This window comes from Vipera ursinii (assembly GCF_947247035.1).
Source record: "Vipera ursinii genome assembly, chromosome: 3".
Lineage (NCBI taxonomy): Eukaryota > Metazoa > Chordata > Lepidosauria > Squamata > Viperidae > Vipera > Vipera ursinii.
In genome coordinates this window covers 190,640,914-190,665,097 of record NC_139516.1, presented here as the reverse complement: position 1 = coordinate 190,665,097, position 24,184 = coordinate 190,640,914, and the positions used below count along the sequence as shown (strand labels likewise).

At 40.2% G+C, this 24,184-nt stretch overlaps 1 protein-coding gene and 1 long non-coding RNA gene across 2 annotated transcripts in view; one reads left to right on the top strand and one right to left on the bottom strand.

The window, feature by feature from the left end:
* LOC310637933 overlaps nucleotides 1-24,184 on the top strand; it is a 191,556-nt gene that overhangs the window by 28,887 nt on the left and 138,485 nt on the right. The gene's annotated exons all lie outside the window — the stretch shown is intronic.
* The window catches only part of GRHL2 (grainyhead like transcription factor 2), a 93,483-nt gene that overhangs the window by 44,634 nt on the left and 24,665 nt on the right, over nucleotides 1-24,184 (bottom strand). The window contains exons 6-8 of the mRNA XM_083358557.1: nucleotides 22,535-22,691; nucleotides 17,319-17,430; nucleotides 11,585-11,679 (exon numbers count right to left, since the gene is read on the bottom strand). Coding sequence (XP_083214683.1) covers nucleotides 11,585-11,679; nucleotides 17,319-17,430; nucleotides 22,535-22,691 — 364 coding nt within the window. The remainder of the gene's footprint in view (nucleotides 1-11,584; nucleotides 11,680-17,318; nucleotides 17,431-22,534; nucleotides 22,692-24,184) is intronic.

The window sequence follows — 24,184 nt, the reverse complement described above, 5'->3', positions numbered from 1 at the left end:
TCTGGAAGTCAGCTAGGTGTACCTGAGTTTGTTTCAGGGGAATTTGTCCTCGGCCTTTCTGACAGATCTCCTGATAGGTGGTCAGCGAAATTAAGGAAACTGCTGACCCCGAATCTACTTCCATGTGGCAGGGCACCCCCTGAATTCTGACCCAAATCTTAACCTTGGAGCTTATGCTGTTTACCCTGTCCACTGTCTCTACCAGGGGGCCTGGGTGGGGTTCTCTGCTGGCTTGGGCAGCCGGCCTACCTGGGGGGTTTGCCTCCACCTCATTGATGTTGTCCCGGCCCTTGCTGCGGCACACCGGCTTGATGTGGCCAGTCTTCCCGCAATTGTGGCATTTCGCGTTCCTAAAGCGGCAGCTTCCTTGGGCATGATTGCCCCCGCAGCTGGCACAGGCGGCTCGTTGCTCGTAACGCGGTGGTGGCGGTGGAGGGTTCCTGGACCCCCGGCGGTCCGACGTTCTGCCCCTTCTCGGCTGTCGGTGCTCCATTCGGCGCTGTAGGGCTTCTCCGTCGGTGAAATCTACCGACTCTCCACTGTCGCTGAAGGCTGCGCTTTCCTGGTAGACGGTCGCGGGGGTCTCTGGGGTCGTGTTGGTCGGCTTCTTCTTGTGGCTGTGTTCGTATGCCATGATCTCCCTGGTCAGCTCGGCCAGGTTCATGTCGGGTTTGGACGTCAGTTTCTTCTGTAGCTTCTCGTCCCTCAGACCGATCACCACCTGGTCTCTGATGCGGTCTTCCAGGTCGGGGAAGCAGCAGTTCCTTGCGGCGTGTCTGACCCCGGCGATGAACTTGTTGGCGGGCTCGTCCTGCCGTTGTTTCTTTTGTGCGAATTGCACCCGCCAGTACAGTTCTGATCGAGCCGGCATGTAGTATTTGCTCAGCTGGTCCACCAAGTCCGCGTAGGAGACTTCAGTGATGGGCACTGGGCTGAACAACCCGACGGCTGCATCGTACACCGGGGGCCCGCTGATGTACAGCAGAGCGGCGGCCTTTGCTCGGTCGTCAGTGATTTTACTGACGAGGAGGAATCCCTCGACTTGGCCGAGATGTGATTGCCATCTCTCGGGATGGCGGGTATCAAACTCCCTCACACGGCCGAAGTTTGCCATGTCGTCCGGTCCTGGGTTGCTCCGATGGAAGTTAAAACTTCCGTGACAGCTCTTGCCGGGAACTTCCTTCCTCGGCCGTGACTTCAGCTCCGGAGCGATCCCACCCTCGTCGCCAGTGAAGTAGCCGAAGGACCACTCGGGACGACAGGCTAGTAACAACAGGTTTATTTAAGAGCAAGGCAACATAGAATAACTTGTCCGGCTTTTATAGCCGGCAGCTGGTAGCGAGGACCAATCAGCGGTGTTTATTTTGGCGCCGTGTCAGGCAGGGACCAATCCGCGTCGTCTTCCGTTGACAGCTCCGGCTTCCGCGTGGCTTGGTGTTTTGACAGCCGCGAGCTGTCAGTGGTCGCGCCTGCGCTGTGCGGTGGATGCTTTGACAGCTCAGGCTTCCTCGTAGTCCGGAGTTTGACAGCCGCGAGCTGTCAGTGGTGGCGCCTGCGCTGTGCGGGGAACTTTGACAGCTGTCAAAGTTCCCGCGTGTTTTTCTGTCAGGAGGCTTTTAGCTTATACACTTTGCTGCAGTAGTATTGTTTGAACTGTTAACATATATACATATCTATTACGGACTTGTTTACATATATAACACAGGTATGTCTAGTTTAATGAAGAGAAGGATGAGGGGTAACATAATAGTAGCATTCCAATATCTCAGGGGTTGCCACAAAGAAGAGGGAGTCAAGCTATTCTCCAAAGCGTCTGAAGGCAGGACAAGAAGCAATCTAGAACTAAGGAGGAATTTCCTGACAGTTAGAACAACTAATCAGTGGAATAACCTGCCTTCAGAAGTTGTGAATGCTCCAACATTGGAAGTTTTTAAGAAGAGATTGGAGAACCATTTGACTGAAATGTTATAGGGTTTCTTGCCTGAGCAGGGAGTTGGACTAGAACAGGGCTTTCAAACCTTTTCACAGATTATACCACTTTTAGGACATGACAATATTCGAGTACCACCAGTGCTTAGCAAGGTGTCAAAACCCTGATGACTAAAAGAAAGGGGGGGAGGGTTGGGCGTTACTGGTTAGATTCATATGTTGTTATAGAATAGCTACTTTATAATATTATGGAAAAGTAAAAAGTTGAGGTTCAATATTAATGCTTCCTTCTACTGCAACAGAGGAAGCCGGAAGTCAATGCCTTTTCTTTTTCCCTTCTCCCCCTCACTTTTCCCTTTTTCTCTCACTCTTTGCTTGCAAAAGCCCTCCTCTCTCTCACCCTTTGCTCACAAAGCCTCTCACTCACCCTTTGCTCACAAAAGCCCCTCACTCGCTTTTTCACTCACATGTTGCTCGCAAAAGCCTCTTGCTCTCTCACTCACCCACACTTTGCTTGCAAAAGCCCCCCCTCTCACACACATTGCTTGCAAAAGCCCGTCACTCACTCACTCACTCTTTGCTCACAAAAGCCTCTTGCTCTCTCACTCACACTTTGCTCACAAAGGCCACTTGCTCTCTCTCTCTTCTCACCACTTTGCTAACAAAAGCCTCTTCTCTTCTCTATGTGTTTTTTTCTCTCCCTCTCCCGCCAAAACCTGCTCCTTTTATAGCTTCTCCTCTCTCCACCCTCCTCCTCCTTTTCTCTTTTCTCTCCAATCAGCATGTAGCCACCTGTGCAGATCCTGGGGCTTCTGCTGAGCTCCAGCTGATCTCCTCCAAGTCTCTGCAGTGCTGATTTAGCTTGTTCCCTCCCCTGATAACACGTGGTTAGGGGTCACATATCACCTGCCAGCTGCTAAAGTACCTCCGGTGGTACGCAAACCACCGGTTGAACAGCCCTGGACTAGAAGACTTCCAAGGTCCCTTCCAACTCAGTTATTCTCTTATTCTGATTCCTAACCTTAAAAGAGTATAGTGCAAAACTGATTTACACAAGACCTTTGGAAGTTATGAACTGAGAAGACTGAATTAAAGAAATAAATTCAGTTGTAGTAAATTATATTGACAGAAATGTACAGAAGAAGAGGGATGATGCAATGAATGTTACATAGATTATCATTTAGAAAGATGGAATATTCCTCTTCTGACACCACATACAGTATATCAGGTCTCCTTAAAAATCAAAAGAGGCACGCTCACAATGTGTGTCTGTAATACTGCTAAGCTTGTAAGCCACCCTGAGTCTTCGGAGAAGGGCGGGATATAAATGGAATTAAAATAAATAAAAAAATAAAAAATAAAAAATAATATCAGTATTAATGTCAGGTTCTTCCTTATAGCGCACAGAGTAAAGTGAAATAGAAAAAAGCGGGATCAGTGTTTTTGGAAAGGCAAAATTTATTTTATTTATTTAATTAAATTTTTATACCGCCCTATTCCCGAAGGACTCAGGGCGGTTTACAGGGCAACATAAAATATGATATAAAAATAGTATAAATTAAAATAGATTAAATTACATAAGCCCAACAATTAAAACAATATTAAACAATATTAAAAGCTAAAACCCCTTCAGTCCAGGCCTGATAGATCAAAAAACCAAGTTTTCAGATCCCGGCGAAATGTACGCAGATCGGGGGCGGTCCGAAGTTCCAAAATGCTCATGCTCAGTACACCTCCAATTGCCCTCCTTTTGAACCCATGCTGGGAAGATTTATATTTAATTAAGGAAGGACAATTTGCAAGCATGTGAAATCAACATTATTCAATTTCCTTAGTCTGTTTTTAATTTTTGGTTGGCTTTGTGGTTTGGATGACAATACTGAAGTGGCAGTTGTTTCTGAAAGATGAATGACCCATCATCAATTATCTGGACAATAAATAATCTTTCAGCAACACCCTAGTATCATTTGCTTTCATAGGGGTCTTTTTTACTACACCAACAAGGAGTTCAAGAGGGAAGGGCAGAGTTACAGTGCCATAATATGGATGCTATGGAAGGAGAGAAGTTTGAAGTAAAAGCAATAGAGATCACAAAAACATATTATCTTGCTAAACACCAGGATGGAGTAAAATATTGCACGTACTGCCTTGAGATCATGAGTAAAGATAGAGTAAAGGAAGAATAAAGCTTGCAAATATGACTCTTGAATTATCATGTATCTTATCACAAATGCTATAATCAGTTACAGGTAATCCTAACCATTCATTTAGCGACCATTGAAAGTTATGATGGCACTGAAAAATGAGACTTACAACTGGTCCTCACACTTAACAACTGTCACAATATCTCTATAATCACACCATCAGAATTTGGGCACTTGGCAACCAGTATGTCTTTATGCAGCAATCCAGGGTGATTTCATTGCCATTTGTAATTTTCCCAGCCTGCTTCTAATAAGAAGAGTCAATAGGGGAAGCTGTATTTGCTCAAGACCATGTGATTCACTTACTGAAAATTGGTAAAAAGGATGTAAAATCAGCACAGACATGTGATGACTCGCTTAAGGACAGCAGCACTTAGTGATGGCAGTTCTGGTCCCAATTGTGGTCATTAAGTTAAGAACAACCTGCTTGTGCAAACATTTTTGTTATGGAGGGTTTTTTTTAGTTTGAAAGCTCTACTTTTTCTGTGAGTAGAATAGGTAGGATGGGCCAGAAGAAGAAAAAAAAACTACAGAAGTTTTAATTAAATTGAAACAATACATAAATATGATGACTAATCTCCAGGCATGTAATTCATAACTCTCTCCTCCGGTTACAATAAGAATTACAATTTGTTAACTACTCTTGGCTGACTGTAGAGTTAGAACCAAAATGCACACATAGGTCTCAAAAAGTGGCCTTCTGATAAATTAAAAAGTCATAATGAGCTTTTGGCCTGCAGAAAGGAGTAGTACAGTCCATCCAGCAACCAGTAGAAGAGTAAGGAGATGGCCTTGAAGATGATATTCAATAGCCATTAAGTAAGTACCAGCTTAGTAACTAGCATTGGTACTAGCATCTAGTAAATTATCAGAAGTTTATCCAAATTCTCAGACATTTACTGGAGATCAGTATCATGTTCTCAAGACTTGGTAATATTTTCTACCTTACTAAAATCTAACAATACTTAGCAGCTTGCAAATTATACAATTTAATCGCAATTAAAACACCTAAAACGCTGTTTTAAGATGTTGTTTCAACACCACTTTGAAACAACATCCTAAAAACCCAATGAAGACAATATTTTTTTCAAAATGGTACAGTGCTTAAATTAAGGTTCTTCAGATGCCCATGTTTGTAGTTTTACAAAATCGCTGTGGAGGACTAGCTGACTCTCCTGCACTGGCAACAGAGCTGATTGGAATATATCTCCTCTCCCTCCCAACTCTGGTAGGTAGGAATGATGACAGCTGTAGTCCAGTACATTTAGGAGACATCAAAGTCATAGAGAGTGGTTTAGGAAGAGAAGAAGTTGTCTCATTTCACTCAGACTAGGTGCTTATCTCCTCCAACAATGTTTCCTCTAGTGCTCTTCCTCTTATCTCACCTCCCTTTAACTGGAGTTTAATTGGAGCTGAATCAAGAAATGTATTTGTACCACACCTGAATAACATTTCCTAGAAGCTTCTCATGCATGCTCTAATAAAGTTTTATGAAGACCTGCACAGAACTCTCCTTGAAATTATACTTGAACAGCAAGAAACCATATAATCAAAATTTGTATCAGAGGAAAAAGGAAGTTTTAGTTTAAAATATTCCAAAGTAGTGAGTAAAATAAAAGTAAAACCTACATAAGCTACTAAGAGTGATGGTGCAACAAGCCCTTGATTTAAGTGCAGGTAGTCCTCAACTTATGACCATTTGTTTAATGACAGTTTGAAGTTATGACAGCACTGAAAAAAGTGACTTATGACTGGTTGTTATGGTCATTTCAGCATCTTGGGGGTCACATCATCAAAATTTGGGTGCTTGGCAACTGGCATGTATTTAGGAGAGTTGCAGTGTCTCAGGGTAATGTGATTGACATTTGCATATCTTCCCAGGGGTCTTCCAACAAACAGAGTCAATGGGGGAAAGTCAGATTCGTTTAACGGCCACATGATTCACTTAACAACTTCAGTGATTTGCTTAACAACCATGAGAAAAAGTTTGCAAAATCAGCACAACTCCCTTAAGAAGCGCCTTGCTTAGCAACAGATATTCTGATGCCAATTGTGGTCACAAGTCAAGGACCATCTGTAATACATTTCCCTTTGGGTCATATTGCTAGAAAGTTGTCTGAATGTATAAAACCGTCAAACCTTGTTAATGTGGGGACGAACTGCATTTTTCCAGAGAGGAGGAGATTCCCTCATCGGTATGCCATTACCAAGAAGTCCCCATCTCAAATGTAGCAGGGGACACACCCTGGTAGCGATTAGGAGAAATCTCTTTTAAGGACACAACACAGGAAACAAATATTTGGATGCAGATAACAGATCCTAGATAAAGTGAACAATCCAAGACCAAATATTTTCTTGTTCTGCAGAATACAGTCACCCAGTTCACGGTTTGTTCAATTGTCTAGTTCAGGGGTAGGCAATCGTGGCTCTTTTATGACTCGTGGACTTCAACTCCCAGAATTCCTGAATTCTCAGAATTGAAGTCCACAAGTCCACAAGTCATAAAAGAGCCAAGGTTGCCTACCCATGATCTAGTTTTAGCCAAACAGATCTTGCAAAGCTATTGACAGCCACAGGGAATAATAAAAGGCACAAGAAAGAAATACCACAATTTATACCAGTGAACTAACGTAAGTTATCTTCTTATGACTCCCCTCCCCACAATTTCCTGAAGAAGGAGGGAAAGAATAACACTGTCAGGTTTTGATGTTTCTGTTATTATAGCTGATATCAAAATTACAAAGTCTGCTTCCTGACCTAGCCCAACTCTAGTATAAGATAGCTAGTTATAATCTTAATAACCTTATGGTTTAAAAATAAAAACCCTATTTATAGGAGAGATATTTAGCTCAAGAGAACTCCATGCCATAAAAAGATCCTATTAGCAACATATTAATTGTGAAACAAATTCAAGTACTAATTGTATATTTGTTTGTTTGTTTTTTATGTTATGTAGTTACTTCAGACTACTCAACTCAGGCTAGAGTAGGGCATTAAATAAATACTAGTTCTTTGTGTAGAGTTAGCACAACTTTTATAGCTTTTTTTCCTTATAAATTCCAGACAAATTCAATGCCGTTCTTTCTGCTCAATACCAACATCTACAAAAGATGTTTACATTTCATTTAAGCAGCTTCTGTAACCTTGCACCACACCCCAACAACTACATAAAAATTCAATTTGCTGCAAAAGCCGATCACACACCTGTTCAGTCATGTGTGAACACTGCCTTTTAAAAAGACGTCATGGTGTATTAGGCAAAACATTTTATTTTAATTGTGTTTTAAAGAAGTGCATTCTCAAGTAAATATTTTGATGGTTGTGTTTATATATAGTTTCCAGTTTTAATCCATATTTTTAAAATATCAATCATTAACAGAAAATGTATTGTTACAATTGTTGTATTAAGAAGATTATTCTAGGAAAATGAAATATTCATCTCTTTCTCGCTGACATATACAGTTGAACTAGATTAGGAAAATCTACAGCACCTAAAGATCTGAAGGACAATTATGTTCTAGTGAACTAATCAGCTTCAGTACGCATTTAATCTGAATCTTACCATACAAAATTAATACAGGAACTCTAATTCAACGGTTACATGCTGGAGACATTTCCTGAAACTGTTTCTTTTGACACAAGAACTACATTTTGGCTTAACAAAGTCCTGAAATTTTGAAAATATCAGAAACATCACCTTTCCATAAGAATTTCCCAGCAAGATTAAATATGATGCATACTTCTCTGGTAACACCAGATGTTTACCTCCAGATATTAGAGGGCAGTTATATATACTAACTGTATGACAAGATGGCAAAAAAAAATGTTGGTAGAAGGGAATGATCTTTTTTCTCTAACCAATTTCTCACCATCATCTTCTCATGAATTTATGAGAATTCTACTGTTCCACTTTATTTCTATTTTGTACTCAAGTGCAGATACATGCTTCTTATCAATTATGGAATGTATGCATTCATAACATGATGCACATATCCCGCTAAAATAATCTAAAGCAGGCCTGAATAATTTCAACAACAAAAAGCTGATAAATTAGAAACCATTCTGAACTGCAATGATGATGGCACATCAGCCAGCTGTTTGGTGGCTAGTGGAGCTGTGGCAGTGCTGGAAATGACAGCAACACGGGCCTATATTGAGCAGGCCTAATCTAAAGCAGTCTTTTTGTGAGGGAATATAGTTTGGAATATAGTTAAGAGGGAGGGGTTCTTTCCAGAGGGCAAAGAAATAGCAGAGCTTGGAACATCTGGTGGACAGGAAGAGAGCAAGGATGGACCCTCCCTAGCAATTCACAGAATATATCTATAGTTTTGCAGCTCTTTAGTCAGGCAAGATTCTGTCTTTAGGCGAACAATAACAATAGACTACTCAGAAGTAACTCCTTATATCATTCTTGGCTTGTTGCATAATATTGTAATCTCACTTATCAACTCATTTCTGTCACCATGGAAGCATTTTCCCTATGGTGTTATTCCAGATGGTTATAGAAGATTCTGATCTACATAGGAATGACTGATATGATGCAGATGTCAGATTCACATATGACTCAGTAGTATAGGAGTGCATCACAAGGAAAAAGACCCTAAGATATTTGTGCGAGATGTAGCCAGGATGATCAAATATAGCAAGATCAATAAAATGGCATATGTTCAGAAAAGAGCCACAATGTTGAAGACAAGTTCCTATGAGGAAAATTGAATGAAGAGCATATTTAGCCTTCAGAAGAGGCAACTAATACTTAACTATTCCAATATGTTGCACATTCTACAAATGTTCCATAGATGTTGGTTATGTTACAGGAGCAAACAGGAATGGTAATTCAGAATATCTGTCAAGCAGATTTTACAACTTAGTAGAAGTGCAATTCCTGCATTATGCAATGGAATATTTGCCTCAGTAATTTCAGGATGCTTGTTCTTTCATCTTCAGATTTTACTAGTGCAGCTTCTAATGGACAGGATTATGGATGTAGTTTTGAACAAATGGATTTTCTTCATGCAACATCCTTCTGCTCCTGATACCACAATAAACAGTTGCCTTTTTGAATCTTTCAACCAAAACACCCATAAAGAAATGCACTGGTTCAATGTCATATTTATATTTCTTCCATGCTATCATAATTACTCTTAATGACAGATCACTCTATTCCAGGGATCCCCAACTCTGTGTCCTGTTCTGTGACCTGTTAGGAACTGGACTGCACAGCTATAGGTGAACGGCAGTCGAGGAGCAAAGCTTCCTCTGTATTTGCAGCAGCTCCCCAGTTCTAGCTTTACTGACTCTGTTCCGTCTCAGATCATCAGGCATTAGATTCTCAAAGGAGTGAGAACCCTACTGTAAACTGTGTATACAAGGGATCTAGGTTATGCGCTGATCCTTCCTATCCCCTCCCCAGGTCTGCGGGGACCGCTACTCTATTCCATTGAGTTCTTGTTTTCTCTGTATAGTCACTGCTAAGTGTTTTCAGTCACCTTGGTGTAATCAAACAAGACGAAATGCTATAGCATCAATTCAAGCTGAATCTACACAGTTTGTAATAATAATAATGATAATTGCCTTGGAAAAAGGAAGTAAATCACTACAGACACCTTGACATGGCTTTTCGTGTTTCTGAGTCTTATGAGGGAGAAAAATTTATTATGAAGCTAAGAGCTCAGAGGTGGTGAAATCAGAAATCCAGCCAACTGTTTTTTAAGCATTATCATTTACATGATTTTTTTTTCTGAAAAAACTTTATTGATATCTGAAGATCTGGAGCTGAGTTAATGACTATCAATGGAGTGGGTCAGGAAACAGGGTTTAAATCTTGAAAAAATAGAAATGGTGTTGTGATCCAAAGTGACATGATTGCCATCCTGCAGATGACCTTCTCTCCTTGTAGATACCCCTGAAGCTAGTTGTTTTATCTCCAGATGATGACAAAGTTGATTCAGGTTTAAAAAAAATCAGCAAGATTTGCTCTAAAATCATTACCTGGTCAAAAGGGATGATTCTTTTTTATTCCACAGCTACACCTGTTAGTCCTGGAAATTATTACTTCATGATGTGCCATTTCCTAAAGTTATCCTGATCTGCTATTAAAACCCCACTTCAAGTAAATCTTTCATCCTACTTCAAGTTCATCTCAAGTGCTGGAAAATAGGTTAACTGTGTGAATCGTTTATACAAATGGAGTACATACAGTAAGTGGAGATTATTTCTCTATGGGAAAGGCAAATACCTATGCAGCTTGAAATAAGGCATATACCAACTTTATTCTTTGGCTCTAGAAAGTCCAAAGTTCATCTTAGGAGACTCCGTGTAAGATTAGAGAAGAGAATTCACTGAAACTATTGGAACACTAAGGCTTTTTTCCCCACACACACATCTTGTTAAGCCATAATATTTGCTTTTAAGTTAGTGTAATGCTTGAACCTGTTTTAGTTTTAGGCATGAATGGAACTATTACTCTTTAATCAACCAGTAATTCCTAAAATCCTGATATCATATTTATCTATAGATAATGTAGATAATTTCAAGCTAAATGGCCTGATGTTTCTAATAAAAGAGGATACAGTACCTCCTACAACTTTCAAAATAGCTTCACTGATATCTGGTACTTAAACAAGACTAATATAAAAGTTCCCAAAGATTGGCAATCTTAGACTAGCAAGTTCTAAACAACAAAATATCCATTATTAAAATATATGCATGAGGAGCCAGATTGTTGGGGGCAATAAGCTGACTTTGTAATAATGCCGCTTGGGGGGGGCGAAAGCCCTAATAAGCAGGCATATACACAGAATGAAGGCTATTGCTAAGCACATTGATTTGTGCTTTAAATTGTAAGGCGCCCTGAGTCTTCGGAGAAGGACGGGATATAAATGGGATATAAATGAGAAGCCACATGCTTCTCCCAGAAGAAGGAAGCAGAAGCCACTAGCCTGATGATGACGGATGGGATTCCGTCAAAACGTCGCCCCTACACCTTTAGTTCTACGCGGGGAAAAACCCGAATAACCAAAGATCCATATATATATATATGTATATATGTATGTATGTATGTATGTATGCATGTATGCATGTATGTATATGTATATATATGTTTTCTGAGGTTTTCGTGGGTGTTTGTATGTGGATCTTTGGTCATTCGGGTTTTTTCCCGCGTAGAACTAAAGGTGTAGGAGCAACGTTTCGACGGAATCCCATCCGTCATCATCAGGCTGGTGGCTTCAGCTTCCTTCTTCTGGGAGAAGCATGTGGTAGTGGCTGTTTGTTCCTCTTTTTTAATGTATATATGTATATCTTTTACTCAGGAGCTTATGGTGGTGCACAGTTGGTTTGGTTTTATTTTTTTTTCCCCCAGAACAGTACAAAATAGTGCCTTAAGTTTTGCTTGCTGAGCAATTCTGCATGTTACCCTACAAAAGATATGCATTTTTAGTAGTTCTTACCTTTGCCTCTTCATTAACATCCCAAGTGAACGATACAGCATTATAGGCAATTTCTTCAATATTTCCAATGGTGTTGAAGCTTTCCTTATAATCAGCTGCAACAAACAACAAAAAGATCACAGGTGCTTTTATAAAATACAGACATTTCTCCTTGCATTCCAAGATAGTTCGGGCTCAATTTGCCAAAAGCAACATTTTCTAAATGATGTTACAACTATTCTTCAAAGTTGGTAATAAGATACTTGAAAGATTACAGTAATCAGGTTCCCACTTATTAGCCTAATAATGCCAGTCTGATATTAATTTTAGTTGATTGCATTATATTAGCCAATATTTTATTGGGGAAGTTAATTATAGAGCAATAATTGGACGGGGCTTCTACTGGGAAATAGTATGAAGAATTCAACCATTAAAAAGCCCCCCCAAAAAAGTTAGCTTTTTTTTCTGAATTGGCACTAATCAACTGTAGAAGTCAACTAAATTTAGCTTTAAATGGTTTTTGCAAATCTTACTGAAAAAATGCAACAAGAGATGCCAGCTGTCCTTTCTCTTTGCACTTATGTTTTACAAACATGTACTATTGGTGAACAAGTAGAAGGATAAAATTTTCTGCATATTGTCCAGGAGTAGAAGAGAGAGAACATTAAAAAAAACCATAGCATGAGTAAAAGAAGCAGAAGAGGCACCACCTGGAGTAGGACATCCTGGCAAAAATAACACATGCCCTCATCACCATTAAATTGGACTACTACAGTGCTCTGTTGTGTTGCCTTCAAATTTTGTAATTTGTGCATTTTGCAGCAACCTAGATACTAATGTATGATAACAGCTACAGCCATATAAGACTTTCACTGTAGGCACTCAGTAGCTCTCAGTAGTTTCTCACCAGTCAAAATACTGGTTTTAACCTATAAAGTACAACATGACTTGGCTTCCAGTTAGCTCCAGGTAGAACTGGACTATCCCGTGTGTTGGTCCAGATTGGGGAGATGCAACAACTCCCTGCACAAAGACACCATTTTTCCACAGTGGTCCCCACTTTGAAGAATAACCCCAAGTGGTAGAGCAGTTGTGGTTTGCAAGGCTGTAAAAAAGGACTTTGAGAGTCAATATTATTATGGTTAGGTTGGAGTGGTGCTTGTGTTCTTTTATTTTTATTTTTAGTTCTATTATTGTTATACTTTTATTGTTTTTACAGTTTTATTGTTGCATATTCAGGGGCTATTGTACATTTATGGCTTATTTATATTGCCAACCATCAGGAATCACTCCCAATGCAATGGCTTATAGCAAATAAATAAATTGTTAATGGGTTGAAGAAGGAAGTAGACCTCATTCACACCTGGGCAGCTTTCCAAAATGCAGTTTTGTGCCAATCTAGTTTGGCTGGAAGGGGAAAAAAGAACATGAATGTTCTATACGACACATTCATGGTCTAGAGCAGGGGTCTTCAAACTCGGCCCTTTTATGACTCATGGACTTCAACTCCCAGAATTCCTCAGCCAGCATGCATGGCTGAGAAATTCTGGGAGTTGAAGTCCATGAGTCATAAAAGGGCCGAGTTTGAAGACCTCTGGTCTAGAGATTGCTGGTTTATTATCTAATCTGGGATTGGAATGTATTCTATTCCCTAAGATTCCTTTACATTCATCAAAGTAGATTTATAGAAATTTCAAGATTTTAAATAGTGATATAAATGAACCGTAGTAGAACCTTTAAGGTATTTCTTTAAAAATTCTAAGGATTCATTTCCAAAACAAATTAATGGGTAATATAAACCCAGAAATCAACTTATTGGAATAAAAGAAACTAATTTTACTTTATAGAAAAGACATGACATAAGCAAAATGTACATTTCTATGATAAACATGTGGAAAAACCCATGCCCACTCTCTTGTCCCTTCTTCATTTTCTATAAAAAAAATTAAAACACATACATTCTATTCAGGAGAAGATTAAAAGATTAATATTCCCCATAGTATTACATGATAGAAATCTCTGACTGACTAAAAAGAAAGAATTTAGGGTAGACTCTTTTGAAAGGCTGGGATGCTGTCTGGACAAGTGAAACTATCTGCTTGGAATGTTGAACACACTGGAGGGCACAGGGATCTGTGGAATTTCCAAATAGATCTGGTTTTCTTTGAGAAGAAATTTCCAAGATGTCCATGTATCAGATTTTTAATCTATCTAATAAAAAGGCCGTGGGGGGGGCATCCTTCACAGCACAGAATTGTATTATAAAGTTAAGCTAGTACTGCAGGACAATTAAAAATATTAGATAAAAGATTAGAAAAAAATATCAACAATCTGTCAACGCTGTAACATTGGATGTTCCTGCTCTGACAACTGATGGAAATTGCAGCCATTTTTTACTTTGCTTTCAACATGCTTTTTCTTCTGTTTAGGAATTAGGTGTTGAAGGGGGGATGGGGTGAATGCTTGAGCTCAGCTAGCCATAATAACAATGCAGCTTCGTGGGAACTCAAGAACACAAACCGATAACATTTTGGCAGGCTGAGGAACTGGGGAGAGATCTCCCGCTCCTGGCTAATTGGAGAATGTGATTTATGACTGTTTTGTGGGAGTGGGATTTGCATTCTATTACTTTGTATCTGGGGGAAGGGAATCTAGTTTTGGGTTCAACTATACAGTATAGTGCCGATACTTTGTTTCCTGAATAAAATGTTCTTTAAGGAAGAATTCTTGCCTTGAAGTTCTTTAATGGGTTTCATCTATCAGAACCATGACACAATCAACATCATTAACATAAAACCCTGAATTCCAGTAGGGAGCACATCATCTCCCCTTCCCTACATTTTCTTCTTCCTCCTATTGTTCTTCTAGCCTTCTTTCTAATACTGTCTGTTCCTCTGGCTTTTCTTGCAATACATACCCCATCTATCCAAAGAAACGTTGGGTAGAGAGCAAGCAAAAACAAGGCAAAATAAGATTTCCATTAAAACCAAACAAAAACAAAGCAACTCAAGGTCCAATACGATCTCTATAGTCATCAATCATGGGCACCCATGCCAAACTCCTGCTGCTAACATCCTAGCCCCAATGCCTGGGAAAAGACACAATTCTTCATAGCCTCCCAGAAAGCCAATAGAATCCAGACCTTCCCAATTTGGGTGTGGGGTGAAGACTGTTTACAGGGCAAGCACCAAGATACATGTCCAAGGCCCACCAAGTAACACGGTTTCACCATGGTTATCTGCAGGATGTCCACTCTGCCAGACCTGGAGGATGGGCAGAAATTACCAGAAGAGAAAGTCCCTCAGCTAACCTAGTCCCAAAGCATGTAGGGCTTTAAAGATGACAATCAGTACTTTGAATTTCACTTGGAAAACTTACTGGAAGACAGTGCAGCTGCCAAAAGATAAAAGGTCAGGATGAATACACTACCACCATCCTAGGTCCACCAGATTTCATTGACAACATATAAATTTTCAAAACTACTTCTACATTCAGTATTATGAAGATTAAAAAATTAATAATCCTAAACTACAAATGCATTTGTTGATATTAACCTACTAGATCCAAACACCTCTTTAGGATTCTGAGACAACATGCAACTTAATAGTAAACTAAATATGTTCTTCGCATATTGATGCAAATATGTGGTCTAAACATGTTTCTTAGAAGATTCTGTGTGAGAATTCTTTTTTAAAAAAATGGCTGGGAAACAAGAGATAGTAAACTTCTCCTTCATCTCTTGGCATGGCACAAGCCCCCGTATGACAGGTCTCTGAGAAGAAAGATGGGGCCCTTTGCTTGGGAATTTGCAGACTAAAACCATGAAGGTTTCCTGTTAGAAAAACGTCTTTTTTTTAAAGGCAATTTATCCCAGATACTGTTCCTTAACAATTGCTCAATATTCATAATATGCTGATGCAGGTCACTTTTCAGGTTTGACCAGTAGTTAAAATATATAATTGGTAACTGAACTGATTTTTATCTGATAATGCTGTAAGAAACTTTGATATTTAATACTTAATGTTTAGATGCATTTTTCTTTTTACTTGCTTGCTATTTTCTTTCAGAAAATAAATTTCTATATCTTTTCACAGACCGCAAAAGAAGTTTTGAAAGCTACTTGGGAAATGGATAAATGAATGGTAATGCAATCCCCATCCTCCTGTTTCCTCCTAAAATCACAGCTTAACAATGGCCATCACTCCTGGATAACATATTTCTAGAAAGGTAGCTAAAGAGATTTTATTTTTAGATTGTGAATATGCTCCAAGCATAGAGCCTAAGTATTTGAATATGTTCTCCTTAAATATTTTGCTAAGATTCTCACCCTATAATTCTTGTACAAATATCAAGCAATTATTGCAAGACAAACCCAAAGTAGAGAAGATTGGGGGGAAGGGGGAGATAGGGTAACAATCTTCAAACAGCTATCAAGCAGAACTCTTAACACAGAAATAGAATCAGCTGGTATAAAATGGCAGAGAAGTTAGGAGAAAATTACTAAAAACGAGAGCTGATGAAGAAAAGAACAGAGTGCCCTTGAAATGGTGGCTTCTCTCTTGTTGGAAGTATTTAAGCAATGGCTTTGTCAGAGATACTGTACACAACAGTTCATTTAATGAACATTGAAGTTACAACATCAGGGAAGAAAGTGACTTATGATCCTTTTTTACACTTACTACTGCTATATCATCCTCATGATCATGTGATCAAAAATTCAGATGCTTCAAAGTGTCAAATTTAGCAGAAATGGCTAAGATTTCTGCTTACTTGAAGGATCATTCACAAGAAAGATACATTTCAGTTTGGAGAAGATGGATAGATTATATTTAAAAAAAATATGGGACTAAAAAGTTCCATTTAGCTTATGAGTAAATTTTAGATTGTTATAATTTAAAAAATTTTTATAAGTTGGATATTTTTAGAGTGTTTGTAATTATGTTATAGGCGGGTTAAAGTGTATTATGTATTTGGTTATTTATATAGTTGATTAATGTTAGTTGATTATGATTATTATATATTTGTAACCCTGTAACCAGCTTTGGGAAGTGGGGGAGGGGGAGGGGGGTTTGGGGGGGTTTGGGGATGGGATAACATTGTAACTTTTATAAAACTTTTCAATAAAAAAGGGAAAAAAAGAAAAAAAATTCAGATGCTTAGCAACTGACTCATATTTATGAGGGTTACAATGTCCCAGGGTCATGAGATCACCTTTTGCAATCTTCCGACAAGCAAAGTCAGCGGGGAAGCCAGATCCACTTAACAACTGTGTTATTAATTTAACAAGTGCAGTGATTCACCTAATGACTGTGGCAAGAAAGGCTGTAAAATGTGGCAAAACTCACTTAACCAATGTCTCACTTAGGAACAGAAATTTTGGGCTCAATTTTGGTCATACGTTGAGGGGTACCTGAGCTCACCTTCTATATATAGATTATACATTAAGCATGGGGTTGGACCGGGTGAAGTTCAAAATTCCTAGGATTCTAAACTAGGTAAAAACACAAAAGGAAGAATTTAAGCTAAGCAATGGAGAACTCTGAGGAGGGCTCCTATTTCATACTAAATACTAGAATATTACACAATTGAATAAATGGAACACAGAAGACTAAGTAATCTTCTGTATACAGTGTCCAATTAATTTCAGCATAAATGAAAGTTAAAATATGACAAAAGGTTGGAAGAATCAAGAAAAGCTGATTACCTCTGAGAGAAAGAAAAACTAAGGAGCTCACAGGGCTACTTCATCACTCACCAATGTCCAAGACCCTCTGTTTAGCTGTATGCTGTCGTGAATGCCAATATTTCCAGTGCTTCAACTGCTCATCTCGATTTTTATCTTCACTGAATACAACCATGATCACACTCTAGAAAGACCACACAATAATCATCAATTGGTTATGGTCAGTAAAGCAAAATACTAAGCAATATAAGTGTGTGTTTATGTATGCATGTATACATATATACATATACATATGCATATGCATATGCATATACATATATACATACTGTATGTATATACATATACATATACATATACATATACATATATACACATACACACACACACACACGTGTATATATATATATATATATATATATATATATATATATATATATACACATACATACACACACACACATATACATGTGTGTGTGTGTGTGTGTTTGTGTAGGTCTTGGCGTATTCGGGTCTTTTCCCATGTAGGATTGAGGGTGTCTTGGCGACATTTCGACGAGGTCCCACTCGTCATCTTCAGGCTGGTATCTTCGGTTTTGTGCTTGTGTGAGCGAAGCCAAGACCTACATACCTATACCTGTGAAAATCTACGAAAACATATGTATATATATGTGTGTGTGTGTGTTTGTGTGTGTGTAAATTTTAAATTGCTAACAAAGAATTAAGGGAGACTGATATGCATTTCAAACTTATTAGTTTTCATCAGTCAGCCATACCCTTCTGAGATTCGAACCTGGGCTGATTGCACATTAGGCAGTTGTTTTTACCTCTAGGCCACAGGCTCTCTCTCGCTTTGTTAGCTGAGAAGCAAGGGGAGATATGTGTCAAATGCTTGTTAACTATTTAGATTACCTTGCTAGGCCCCAAACATGGGACAAATCTTTATTTCCTGTGTCAGCCTAACCTGAAGGCCATCGACAGGCAGTAGTCACACCGGTGACTACTTAATTCTTTGTTAGCAATTTAAAATTTACACAAATATGAGCTGTCTATGGATCTTTGGTCATTAGGGTTTTTTCCCGCGTAGAATTGAAGGTGTAGGAGCAACGTTTTGACGGAATCCCATCCGTCATCCTCAGGCTGGTGACTTCAGCTTCCTTCTTCTGGGAGAAGCATGTGGTAGTGGCTGTTTGTTCCTCTTTTTTAAACTGCCAGAGGGGTGTGTGTTCTGTGGGTGGAGGTGTGCTCTGATTTGGTGGGGGATTAGGTGTGTTCTGATTGGGTGGGGGTGTGTTTTGAATGGTGGGGGTGTTCTGATTGGGTGGGGGTGTGTTTTGAGTGGATGGGCTGGTCTCAGCTGCCAGATGGGATTCCGTCGAAACGTTGCTCCTACACCTTCAATTCTACACGGGGAAAAACCCGAATGACCAAAGATCCACATACAAACACCCGCGAAAACCTCAGAAAACAAATATAAATGTATGCATATATATATATATATAAAAAGGTAAAGGTTCCCCCGCACATGCGTGCTAGTCGTTTCCGACTCTAGGGGCCGGTGCTCATCTCCGTTTCAAAGCCGAAGAGCCAGCGCTTGTCCGAGGACGTCTCCGTGGTCATGTGGCCGGCACGACTAGACGCCAAAGGCGCACGGAACGCTGTTACCTTCCCACCGTAGTGGTCCCTATTTTTCTACTCGCATTTTTTACGTGCTTTCGAACTGCTAGGTTGGCAGAAGCTGGGACGAGTAACAGGCGCTCACTCTGCTACGCGGCACTCGGGATTCGACCCGCCAAACTGCCGACCTTCTGATCGACAAGCTCAGCGTCCTAACCCACTGAGCCACCGCGTCCCTTACATATATATATATATATATACATATATACATATGTGTGTGTGTACATATATATACATATATATATGTACACACACACATATGTATGTATGTATGTATATGTATATATGTATGGCATAACAGAATACAGCATTAATGCATAAAATGTACAAAACAACATACGGTATAAAAATGTCTATCAAAATATAAAACATCAGAGCAGTGAATTATTTTAAAAACACACAGCACGAATGATGAGTAAAATAATTTATAAAACTGAATTATGTGTGGCTAAGCCTATGGCCGGATATCTAGAAGATCATTTAGCCATTGGACAGAGTGCCCTTGAGATGATGCATTTCATGCAGAGATCCAGGGAACCTTCTGAAGAGGCATTCCATCGTAATATGATGTAAAGCTTATGGGATGTTCCCACAATCACAGTCAGGATTGTCAACCAGGTCCCATTTATATTTTCAATATTGGTACCTGCCATGGTTGGTTTGAATCCAGTTGATGTTCTTTTAGATTCTATCAACCAGTCATGTCTCCAATGCTTTTTCTTAATGTACCTTGTTTATCATAAGGCAACCAAGTTCCCAAAGGAGACAGAGGAAGAAACTCATAAAGCCTAACAACAAATAAGCAATCCTCAACTTACAGAAAATGATTGAAAAAGTCAATTAAGTCAGTTGAGCCCTATGACCGCCTTACTGCAGATATCCGCATTAGAGCATCCCCCAGGGCCTGCTTTTTAAGATCTGTTTGTACATGTCTAATGAAACAGAGCCCACCCTCTTCCTTGGGGATAAATTCTCTTATTGTCTGAACGGATACCCTGGACAAAGAATTCCTTGCTGAATTACCAGCTATCCACAATGGTAGCCTTCTCAGCAGTGGAGGGTCTGACCACTCTTTGATTTCCCACAATGTCCTACAGCCATGTTTATATCAGGCACATAGTAACACTGAACTGGTGGTTAAATTGAATTGCCTAGTATTTCTCTGTACAGTACAGCTAACAAGAAAAACAACTGAGAAATATCCTCGCCCTGCCAGCAGAACAAAAATGCCAGCTTCACATGGCACTCAGTCAACCCAAATTAGAAACAAGTCTACCTACTCCCAGATAATAAACCACAACAATTCCTTCCTACACAACTTAGTAAGTGAATGAATTATGATTGTGGTCTGTGGCTTGCCATCATCCACATTTCATATTTAGAGCTCGAAATATCTTGGAGATGTGAAGGACCCTCTTCTTCCACTGAAACATGTCTGAATTTTAGCATTATCATTACAGTTCTTTCTCCAAGTCTCCATACCTTCTGGAATTACTGAACTAACTGATGACTGGGAGATGTCTTTTTCTTTATGGTATCTTATACTCAGAAAAACTTGCTTGGTATCAAATATTATGTCTTCTTAATATTATGTCTTCTTAATATGTTTTTACTTGCTTGTGTTCCTAGTGTAAGCTGTTTTTAACTAACCCTTTCAGGTGGTCTGAAGGCAACACTGACACAAGTAACTTATATCCACACAGACAAAAATGGCTATAAACTGGGAAAGGATCTCAAAACAGCCCTACTGAACTTTGAAGAGATGTTTGTTGTTGTTAGTTGCGAAGTCGTGTCCGACCCATCGCGACCCCATGGACAATGTTCCTCCAGGCCTTCCTGTCCTCTCTTCTGGAGTCCATTTAAGCTCATGCCTACTGCTTCAGTGACTCCATCCAGCCACTTCATTCTCTGTTGTCCCTTTCTTCTATTGCCCTCAATCTTTTCCAGCATTAGGCTCTTCTCCAATGAGTCCTTACTTCTCATTAGGTGGCCAAAGTATTTGAGTTTCAACTTCAGGATCTGGCCTTCTAAAGAGTAGTCAGGATTGATCTCCTTTAGGACTGACCGGTTTGTGTTAATACTTTAAGCATGGCTGGCTGAGAAATTCTGGAAATTGAAATCCACATGCTTTAGTTGCCAATTTTGGGAAGCCCTGCTTTAAGCTATGGATTTGAAGGAGCACTTTACACTAGGTCACAGGTCGGCAACCTGCGGCTCCGGAGCCGCATGCGGCTCTTTCAGCCGTCTCTTGCGGCTCCCAGCCGCCCGGTGCGCGCGCACCTCTTCCAACGGGCAGTGGTGCGCGCGCACCTCTCCAAATGGAGAGTGGCACCGCCCGTTTGGAGAGGTGCACGCGCACCTCCCCGAATGGGCGGAGGTGCGCGCGCACCTCCCCAAACCTTTGGAGAGGTACGCGCGTACCTCCGCGCGAATGGGCAGCGGTGCCGCTCTTTCAGGAAGCTGCCGCGGCCCGTCTGTGAAGCTGCCGAAAGCGGCAGCTTAGCAGACGGGCCGCGGCAGCTTCCTCAAAGAGCGGCGCCCCTGCCCATTCCGAGAGGTGCGCGCGCACCTCTCCGAACGACCGGAGTTGCGCGCGCACCTCCCCAAACCTTTGGGGAGGTGCGCGCGTACCTCCGCACGAATGGGCAGCGGTGCCACTCTTTCAGGAAGCTGCCGCGGCCCGTCTTCTGAAGCTGCCGAAAGCGGCAGCTTAGCAGACGGGCCGCGGCAGCTTCCTCAAAGAGCGGCGCCCCTGCCCATTCCGAGAGGTGCGCGCGCACCTCTCCGAACGACCGGAGTTGCGCGCGCACCTCCCCAAACCTTTGGGGAGGTGCGCGCGTACCTCCGCGCGAACGGGCAGCGGTGCCGCTCTTTGAGGAAGCTGCCGCTTTCGGCAGCTTCCTCAAAGAGCGGCGCCGCTGCCCCTTCGCACGGAGGTACGCGCGCACCTCCGGTCGTTCGGAGAGGTGCGCGCGCACCTCTCGGAATGGGCAGCGGTGCCGCTCTTTGAGGAAGCTGCCACGGGCCCGTCTGCAAAGCTGCCGAAAGCGGCAGCTTTGCAGACGGGCCGTCGCCGTCGGGCAACCGGGAACCGGTTCCATCTCATTTTTTAAAAAATGGCAGCCGCGTGCGTCTGCGCATGCGCAAAAAAACTTTTTGCGCATGCACGTGCATGGACACACGCACGCGGCTCCCTCTTTTTTTAATTTGTGATGGAACCGGTTCCCAGTGGCTCTTTTTCTTTTTTAGGTTGCCGACCCCTGCACTAGGTCTAATAGCTTTTGTGCAGTCCTTCTTGTTATCACTTTTTATTTTTATATATATAAGTGTCTTAAATTGCAAAACAAAACCATAACATTTCAAAGAAACAGACAATACCTATAATAATTTAGAATTCCAGGACAGGTATAGTGATCCACGTCATTTGGCATTGAGAATTCACTTTCAGGTTCTCTATTCACAATCTTTTTGGAGAAGAATGAGCTTAAGCTTCTATTAAGAGATTGGTGGTTATAACTGTATTCAAATTTCAGCAGAATGAAAACAAGGACACACATTAAAAGTCTTTAGCCAACCAACATTGTCAATTAGTATACATGCAAGATTAGCCATACCCGGACTTTGCTGATTGGATATCTGAAGCATTTGTTGTCCCCAGCTTCACTGAGTGTTATGGCATAAAACTGCCCTTTGTTTAAGTAAGTCATTGGTCCTTCTCCTTGTTTTTGGCGGAGGGATTTGGTAGCTTCCAAAGTATATCGAAATGTGTTACTATGAAGAAAATAAAAATAAACTTAGAAAATACATTATTGAGAGAGAGTTGAATAAAGGCCTTAGAATTTTAAATTCATGCCTTAGATTGATGCCATAATTCATATAAATATGAAAGACTGAAAACTTTTTAATATTGTTCTTAGAACAATAGTTCAGTTATTGTTATAGAACTCCAGTACACTGAACTAATGTTATTTATCTTAATAATGACACTTCAGTAACAACATTTAGCTACGCCATGTAAAGGCCACACTTGAAAATCCAATCCAGGTCAATGGCAACTATTTGAGACTTAGACATGGCCAGCACCTAAAATATACATATACCCGATCCAGACACATACTAAAATTCATATAAAGCCCCTTCTTTATAGTATGCTTAGCTCACATAAAAGCAAAGCTTGCTTTTGTAAAAGAAACAGCTTTCTCAAGTCAAACTATACAGCATAGTCGATTTATAGCACAGTCAGAAAACATTTGTGTTTTACATGAAACTGAACAGAGGAGCCAATCCAGATTGGCAGTGCAACATAATATGAAATGGGATTCCCTATATAATACAACAGCAAATAAGATTGTGAACTAACTTATTCTATTAATTTGTCTCATCCCTTACCTACACATTGGTTAACTGGTTAAGATTTTTAAAAAGCTAGCACAATAGATAGAATCAAAACCTTCCGTTTACAACTTTCACAAACTCAATAGATGTAAAAGATAAAAAAATTACAATTGAAAAAAATGCAAAGAAATTATACATTTCACTAGAGGATCTTGGACTATTTGTCCCAGGAATAACGACATCAAGCACAGCTCTGAGCATATTGGATACAGCTGGATTAGTTGAAAAATATAGGAACTATGTAAAAATTAAGGTTTTCACAATAGGCCCATAATGGTATCGCTGAGAGAATTTGCTGAACAAAATACATCATATCTCTTCTCATTCAGCTAAAATTTGCATTGAAATGTCACTGTAATTTCCAATGCTTCCAATGGCAATCTTACCCTGTGCTTGTTCATATCAAGTACAACACCCATCTTTGTAGGAAGATCACATGGTATATTAGCACTACCAGGTACCAGTACCACCAGATCCATTGTTTAGAAAGTACAGGTTGTCCTAGACTTACAACAGTTCATTAAATGACCGTTCAAAGTTACAACAGCACTGAAAAAAAGTGACTTATGTTTTTCACACTTATGTATCATCCCCATGGCCACATGATCAACATTTGGATGCTTGACAACTTAATGACAGTTGCAGTGCCCTGGGGTCATTTGATCTCCTTTTGCAACCTTCTGACAAGCAAAGTCAATGGGAAGCCAAATTCACTTAATCAACTGTGTCAAGACAGGTGATAAAATGGGGCAAAATTCACTTAACAAAAGTTTCACTTAGCAGCAGAAATGTTGGGCTCAATTATGGTCATAAGAGGAGGACTCCCTGTATGGGGATGGTGTTCTTAATTGTTAATTTTAAAAGCAGCT